Source organism: Hyla sarda, chromosome 3 (genome assembly GCF_029499605.1).
Source record: "Hyla sarda isolate aHylSar1 chromosome 3, aHylSar1.hap1, whole genome shotgun sequence".
Classification (NCBI taxonomy): Eukaryota; Metazoa; Chordata; class Amphibia; order Anura; family Hylidae; genus Hyla; species Hyla sarda.
In genome coordinates, this window is record NC_079191.1 from 339,659,638 (window position 1) to 339,667,718 (window position 8,081).

The 8,081-nt window shown below is 45.2% G+C and overlaps 1 protein-coding gene across 1 annotated transcript in view; it reads right to left on the reverse strand.

Annotated features, from left to right (window-relative positions):
• Positions 1-7,736, reverse strand: part of FAM98A (family with sequence similarity 98 member A) — a 29,556-nt gene extending 21,820 nt beyond the window's left edge. Inside the window, exons 1-3 of the mRNA XM_056567414.1 lie at positions 7,485-7,736; positions 1,415-1,563; positions 525-659 (exon numbers count right to left, since the gene is read on the reverse strand). Coding sequence (XP_056423389.1) covers positions 525-659; positions 1,415-1,563; positions 7,485-7,537 — 337 coding nt within the window. The 5' untranslated portion in view covers positions 7,538-7,736. The remainder of the gene's footprint in view (positions 1-524; positions 660-1,414; positions 1,564-7,484) is intronic.
• Between the last annotated feature and the right edge of the window lie 345 nt (positions 7,737-8,081).

Sequence of the window (8,081 nt, forward strand, 5' to 3'; positions counted from 1 at the left end):
GGTAAAATCATAGTGTGACATCTGGTACTAATATTCATGTCTCTGCAATATAGCTGCTTCACCAGTCTCTTCAGGAAAGCTGGGTGACAGGCAGTAAACATAAAGCTGTGGAAGTATAGTGAGCCATACACTGTGTACTGCCTTTTAAACAGCTTTCCCAGTCTCCTAAAGCTCCAGTAGTGATGGACCCCTTCTTTCCCTCACATGGTACTAAGTACATCACCACTGCCCCCTTTTCATCACCCAACCACACTAACTCACCAGGACACAGGCTCTGAGGTTCGGGATATGTTTAAAATTCTAGTAGCCTGAGAGTAATGTGATCAGGTGATTTCCAGAAGTCCCATAGACTTGCATCACCTGACTGTGTTTGTCTCAGGCTACATTTTAACTCGTGCATGAGTCCCTAATAGCCATTTGGAATGGGTTGTTCCCTTTAAGTACAGGTTGCAGTCACTAAATAATAGACTAATGATTGTTCTATGCTAACTAACTTACAATAAAACAGAAACTAGATCACTTACTCAGGAGGAGAAGACAGTTAGTCTTATCGAGAAGACGTTTGGTGACATCTCCAGATGTCAAAGATGTATATGGACAGTTCATCTCAGTCAGTAGGCCACTCATTTCTAACTGGAACCCTTCTGCTTCGGCAGGGCCTGTAATAAAAACAAAGAATGAGAAGAAACAAAACCAGAAAGTACTTATATATATATATATTTATTTTATTTTTTATATATAATTTATATTAAGGCAGACAAATAGCCAGCAGTTGAAATCCAACATATCCCATCCTTCTCTTCCTCAAACACATCTGTTAGGGGGAGAATAGTGTGGCCCTCATACACATTAGATGGTAGGCTGGCCCTGTACAGAAATGGTGGGGCCGGCCGACACATGTCTAATGTGTATGGGGCATTTAGAATGGTATTAGATTTACAAGAAGAATCTTTGAGCAGTGCCAAAGCAGGTTCAGCATCCCACAGACTTGGACATGTGGTGGTCCAAGAAGGAAGACTTTACTGATGAGGTATTCTCATGTGTGTCTATAGGGGGAGCACTCTCCCTGCCTCTTTCAGTGGTGATTGACAGACTTCCTTGTATACGGCTATATACACACACATCTATATACAGCAGCCTGCCAATGACTATTAAAAGTGGTAGAGGAATCCTCCCCTCAGGAATACACTGGACTGGTAACTATAAGTCCATTATTTTCTTTCTTTGCTCCTGTCAGCCAAACGGCACAAACTTTTTCTTCTTTTTCTTATAAGAAGAATAGACCTGTCCCTGTATCATGGTGTCCTCTTCCACATGGCAGTACATTTTAGAGACAAAACATCTGAGCAAAGCATCTGTCAAATGTGAGCTAGTCTGCCGATAAACATCAATATGCTTTACATTATCTGCTTACTATTCGTTGCTTCTACGTTTTCTTCCAATTTGCAGAACAACCTTAGCTCTGTTACAAGCCAAGCACACAGCTTGGTATATTCTGGGGAAAGAGCTCCTTGGGCGGCAGCTTGGATCAAGGCTCCTTCATCCATCAAGGAACCTTTGTATCTGTGGAAGACAGCAATGTAGATGGTAATAAACTTGGCACATCCCACAGATAATACCGCACCTTACATAATAGTACATTGCGCTACTTAGAAGCTGTTATCAGGAAAAATTTTACTAAACCAACAAGAACGCAATGGGGACATTTATCATTGTTGTCTTTAAAAAGCGAGTTTTGCAGTCATTTTTTGTGCTTTGGTTTTGCTTGTGTGCGACACATTTATCATACTACAGTAGAATCTCCCAATAGTGGACACTCATGGGGAATAAAAAAAGTGTCCGCTATTGGGAAAAAAGGCTCGAAAATCATTCTAAATGTCTGAATACTGTACTGTACTCACTCCAGAGTGTAATTACCTATAAAACATGATAAAAAGCAATATTACAGTACAATCTCCCAGTGCCGATTAATCATCCCCCTTTATACCCTGTGCAACCTTATGCCTTGTGCCAAATTCCCTGCCCCCCCTGTACCACATAATTTCCCCTTGATCCCACCTGTGCCATTTCATTCCCCATTACTACCCTCTGTGTAAATTCATCACCCCCTCTTTATGAAATGGCAAAGGGGGATAAAGGGGGAATGAAATGGCACGGGGGGGGAGGGGGGGTTAAAAAATGGCACAGGGGGTGGTAAAGAAGGGGTGATGAATTTGTCCAGAGAGTAATAGAGGGGCAATGAAATAGCACAGAGGGAATCAAGAGGAAATAATGTGGCACGGGGGGGGGGGGGGGGGGGGGAAATCAGGGAAGGAGGGAGTGAATGATGTGGCCGGTGGATGTACAGAAGCATAAGACCACTGTTTAAACAGGGCTCTTCTGCTTGTGTGCTGGGGCTACTGCCCCCTGGGAGTCTGGGCCCCATACTGGGGTAGTGGCTATACCCCCTGACAGCGATTCTGTGTACAAGGTAGGGCCAGAGCATAAGCCTGGTTGTCCCCTATTGGGAGTGTGCGTGCCCACTATTGGACGTGTTCTCTATTTGTAGGGGGCAAATATGTTAAGTATTATGGGACTCTGCCGGGGAATTAAAAACTGTCCACTATTGGGAGGTGTCCGCTAAGGGAGATTTTACTGTATCAAGGGTTGATAAATTTGGCGCACATAAGAAAAAAATAAATAAAATAAAAGTGCCCTTCAAAAGCAGTTTTGTAAGCCAGATTTGGGTTTTTCAACTTTTTTTATGCCTAAATGAAAAGTTGCTCAGGTAAGGCTGTTTGGATCTGTGCACCCACAAAAAGAAAATGCTTAGGTGGATGTGCAACATTTTGTGCACCCGGTGTAAGAAAAAGAAAAAAAGCTTTAAATGCAATGATAAATCTCCACTATAGTACCTATACTTCTAATACTGCACCCAACCGTGTGTCGAGGAGAGCTCTTCTGGATGGACTTCTTCCTAATGTCAGTAATGTAAGTGCTGCAACATGACCAACTTCAGTTTCTACAGTGGTGATTCTGAGGGGTGCACCCTCATTTCTGACCATCTGTCCCTAGTTTAAAAAGAAAAACAGTTCTCTGTTCACCCACACTAAACCTAATACACGGGGTTATAGTGTGGATGAACAGGAGACCGATGAGGGGTTAAATACATACCTGCACTCCGAAGAGCGGCATCTATCTTCAGTGAGGAGAACTGGAGGCTGAGCTGGAGGCGGGCCCGCCGGCTATATATGAATATTTATTGTCACGGGTCATGTGAGCGCTGCGCTGACTGAGTGCTCACATGACCCGCAACAATGAATAATTTAAATTGGGCCGGCGGGCCCACCTCAAGCGTGCAATTCACTGAAGATAGATGCTGATCTTCGGAGGGACAGATCTCCTGAGAGCAGGTATGTATTTAACCCATTAACCCCTCACCGGTCTCCTGTTCACCCACACTATAACCCAGTGTATTGGGTTCAGTGTAGGTGCACAGATGACAGTTTTCGTGGGTGCATCAGCAGGTACCCCTTATACCAGTGATCCCCAGCTGTTGTGTTGCAAAGCTACAACCTCCACATGCTGCATGACTTACCGTATTTTTCGCCGTATAAGACGCACTTTTTCTTCCCCAAAACTGGGGGGGAAAAGTCGGTGCGTCTTATACGGCGAATACACCCCTATCGCCTGCGGCCATCAATGGCCAGGACCTGCGGCTAATACAGGACATCACCGATCGCGGTGATGCCCTGTATTAACCCTTCAGACGCGGCGATCAAAGCTGACCGCCGCGTCTGAAGGGAAAGTGACACTAACCCGGCTGTTCAGTTGGGCTGTTCAGGACCGCCGCGATTTCACCGCAGCGGTCCCGAACAGCCCGACTGAATAGCCGGGTTAGTGCTTCCAGGACACCGGGGGGGACCTTACCTGCCTCCTCGGTATCTTCTCCGTTCAGGGATCCCCTGTATGCCGGTGCGCTCCTTCCTCGTCATCACGTCGTCGCGTACGTGCGTCGGCGTGCGTAACGACGTGATGGCGGCGACGGAGAGCAAGGATACCCGGCCGGCAGCAGAGACGTTCCGGAGCAACGGGGACACGGCGACAGCAATGGAGCGACATCCAGGGCAGCGGTGACGAGTCCGGAACGGCGGGGACACGTGAGTATTACCTCCTATACCAGTGGTTTTCAACCTGCGGACCTCCAGATGTTGCAAAACTACAACTCACAGCCAACGGCTGTCCGGGCATGCTGGGAGTTGTAGTTTTGCAACATCTGGAGGTCCGTAGGTTGAAGACCACTATTGGGTTCAAAATCTAAATTTTTTTAGATTTTGCACCTATAAATTGGGTGTGTCTTATACGCCGGTGCGTCCTATAGGGCGAAAAATACGGTATGTCATTTCTCAGCTGCCAGAGAGCCGCAGATTAGAGATCACATCGCTACACTGCCCATCTGGGCTGACAAAAACTGTACAGGGGAAAAGTGGTGCAATTGCCCATAGGAAACAATAAGATTGCTTCTTACATTTAAAAAAATAAAAAGGCCTCTAAAAAAAGGAAAGAAGCGATCTGATTAGTTGCTATGGGCAACTGCCCCACTTTTCCACTACACAGGTTTTGATAAATTTCCCCCCATGGTGTCCACACAACTGCAGAAATTACTGATTTAAAGCGAACTTGTCACTAAGAAAAACATTATGTAACTAACAGGAATACCTAATTCCTCTAATAATACTGCGCCGAATGATATCCCAGGGAGCTCAGCCTGATCATGTGACATTTAGCAAATTTACTTTTTGAAACTGTCCTGCGCCGTATGCTTATGCCCCATAACTAGTCATTGGGGCAGGCGGATTCCGAGAACTAGTCACGGCCTCACAACCGTAATCCTGCCCGAGATACGTCTGACAAGTCAGATAGTTTCCTAAGTCCCCCACTTCCTTTCCCCCAGAGCTCTGAGCATGCCTAGTGGATGATGTGGGCTCCTGTGGCTTGTCAGTCACGAGATCACGACTAGTTCTTAGGAGCCGCCCTCCTCGATGACTAGTCACAGGGCATTGACATACAGAGCGGGTCAATTTAAAAGTTCATTTTCCGAACATGGAGTAGGATCGGGATGAGCTCTCCAGGCAGACGCTGTATTATAACAGGTATTCTGTATTGTTTTAATAACATTTCTCCTATCGACAGGTTCCCTATAAATCAATCGTTTCTGCAGTGGTCTGTGTACATGAGGGGAGACTGATCAAATCCTGTGTATTGGAAAAGTTGACCAGTTGCCCATAGCAACTAATCAGATTTCTGGTCTTTTTAAAAAATAAAGCCATCTGATTGGTTGCTATGGGCAACTGGTCAACTTTTCCAATACACAGGATTTGATAAATCCCCCCCCCCCATGAGCTTTATATTTTCTATCACTATCGTGCAGTCGGCCCAGATGGGCGGTGTAAGGATGTGGGGGAAGATTAATCAAAATCTGTCCAGAGGAAAAGTTGCTGAGTTGCCCATAGCAACCAATCAGATCGCTTCTTTTATTTTCCAGAGGCCTTTTTATAAATGAAAGAAATAATCTGATTGGTTGCTATGGGCAACTCAGCAACTTTTTCTCTGGACAGGTTTTGATAAATCTCCCCTGTGATCTCTAATCTGCATCTCCCTAGTAAACTACAGCTTCAGGCACGCAGTATTTGGACATATTTTGGGTTGTAGCTTTGCATCGGCATTAGATCACTGGTACATTCATACCACGTTTTTTGCAATACAGTTCCCGTATACGTTTTCAATGTGAAAACCGTATGCATTGACTCTCCATTGAAAACCGTATGCCAAAAGATGCATCAGGTTGTGTCCGTTTTGCATCCTGTACGGTTTTGTCAGTTTTTTTTCCCGTACCCAAAATCGTAGTCTACTACGTTTTTTTTGTGAAAAACTGTATTAAGGCTGCATTCACATCTCGTTTTTGCAATACGGGTCCCGTATCCTGTTTCTGTACAAAAAACGTATGTCTCCAAACTGGACCAAAACATATGCAACCGTATACAACCGTATATGCCTCCCCACGTTTTTAAACCGTATGTCTGTTTGCATACGTTTTAATAAGTTTTCCTTGAAAAAAAACGGATACGGTTTTATGTTTGTCAACATTTTAAATAAAGTTTTTTTGGTTTTTTTTCCACGCACATACGGTTTAAATGTTTACCATAGAACTCCATTTTAAAATAACCGTATACAGGTTGGATACGGTTTTTGACAGGGACACAAAACCGTAGTAGACTACGGTTTGGTGTACCGTTAAAAAACATATAAACACGTAAATGATGCAAAACATACACAACCTGATGCTACGGTTGGCGTACAGTTTACAATGAAATGTCTATATATACAGTTTGCAATACGGTTCGATACGTTTTTTACAATGAAACTGGATACGGCAACCGTATTGCAAAAACGAGATGTGAATGCAGCTTAAACCATATACTTTTTTTTACATTTTTACATGGGAGTCAATGGGAACCATACAGAACCGTATGTGCATACGGTTCCATCCGGTTTTCACCATATGGATTTTGACTTTGCACAGTTTTTTTTTCTTGGAATTTCAATCAAACAATTGAAACTTTATTCAAAATGGAGTGAAACATTAAAATCGTATACTTTTTTTTCTTACAAAACGGATGCAACCGGACATCATTTTTCAAACCGTATACGGTTTTTAACTGTATACGGGTTGACATTTGTACACACGTTTTGATACAATTTAGTCAGGTTTTGAGGAATCCGTTTTTCCATCAAGAACCCGATACGTGAACTGTATTGCAAAAACGTGGTGTGCATGCACCCCAACCAGGTTGCCCCTGACTGTTGCACTACTACAACTTCCAGCATGCCCGGACAGCCATCGGCTGTCCGGGCATGCTGGGAGTTGTAGTAGTGCAACTGTCAGAGGCATCCTGGAATAAAGGGTGCTTACTGATAAACCCTCTTGGCTTAGGTTAGGGTTCCATGGTCACCGATAAGGGTGCCCCCCTCAGGATCACAGCTGTAGACAGCGACCATATTGCGGCACATACATTGCTGCCACCTGACACTTGGCAGAAGTCTATCCAGAACAGATTTCAGGCCACAGAGAATGGAAATGTGCCCGCATTCACTTTCATTAGCTATGATTCAGCACCATAGCCATCTTTGCCACCTGTGCACCCAAGGGGGCCCCAGCTGTGCCATCTACATACAGGATGATGGCACCAGACACCCCATTATAGTAACACAGGTCTCAGGATACACCCTGATCTCCAGCAATCTCTATGTTCAGTGCTATATATAGACTTAGGGGCAAAGTGTCCGTCCTGTAGGGTATGACAGCTGTCACCACCGGCACCGGGATCAGCCTATAGACCCGCAGAGAACACATGGACAGCAGGATCCCGGGCCAGCAGTGATGACTGCACCGTCCATGACGCAGGGAGCTGAGTGATATGACAGTATACAGGTCACAGCCATACCCTAAATCCTCCAGCGCCTCCAGAATGTCATTCTCCATGATGTCACAGTCCATGGCGTCAGCAGATCCTGAGCTGCACAATCACGACAGCTGCAACGTGGGCGCACGGGCGACTGCCGGCTGGGACAGGAGATGTGGCAGCCTACAGCCTGCTGGGCGAAAGGACCTGTGATGACGTCACGACCATGCCTCCGCTACATGCCAGAGTCTGGAACATCCTAGTGTGCGAAAGGACCTTTGGTGATGTCATGGTCATGTGATCAGTCACATGAGTGGGAGGAGTCTGTCTCGGGGCTCTGCTACTGGAGGGCTTTGGTGTAGGTTGTGAGAGTCTGTGCAGAGAGTGGTTGACGTGTGCGCAGCCGTACTGCCAGCAGTGTACGTGCACTCTGCATACATGCATTATACGCACACGCGGCTCTGTACGTCATATATTATACACACATGAAAGCTCCACCTCTAGGAGAAGTCCCATGAATAAAATATCCAGCACATCCAGAGTTATAAAAGTATAAAGTCTTTATTCCAGCTCCGTAGAGATAAAACGCATATAACAGTAAGCGGTAATGGATAAAAATACTGACGCGTTTCGTTAATG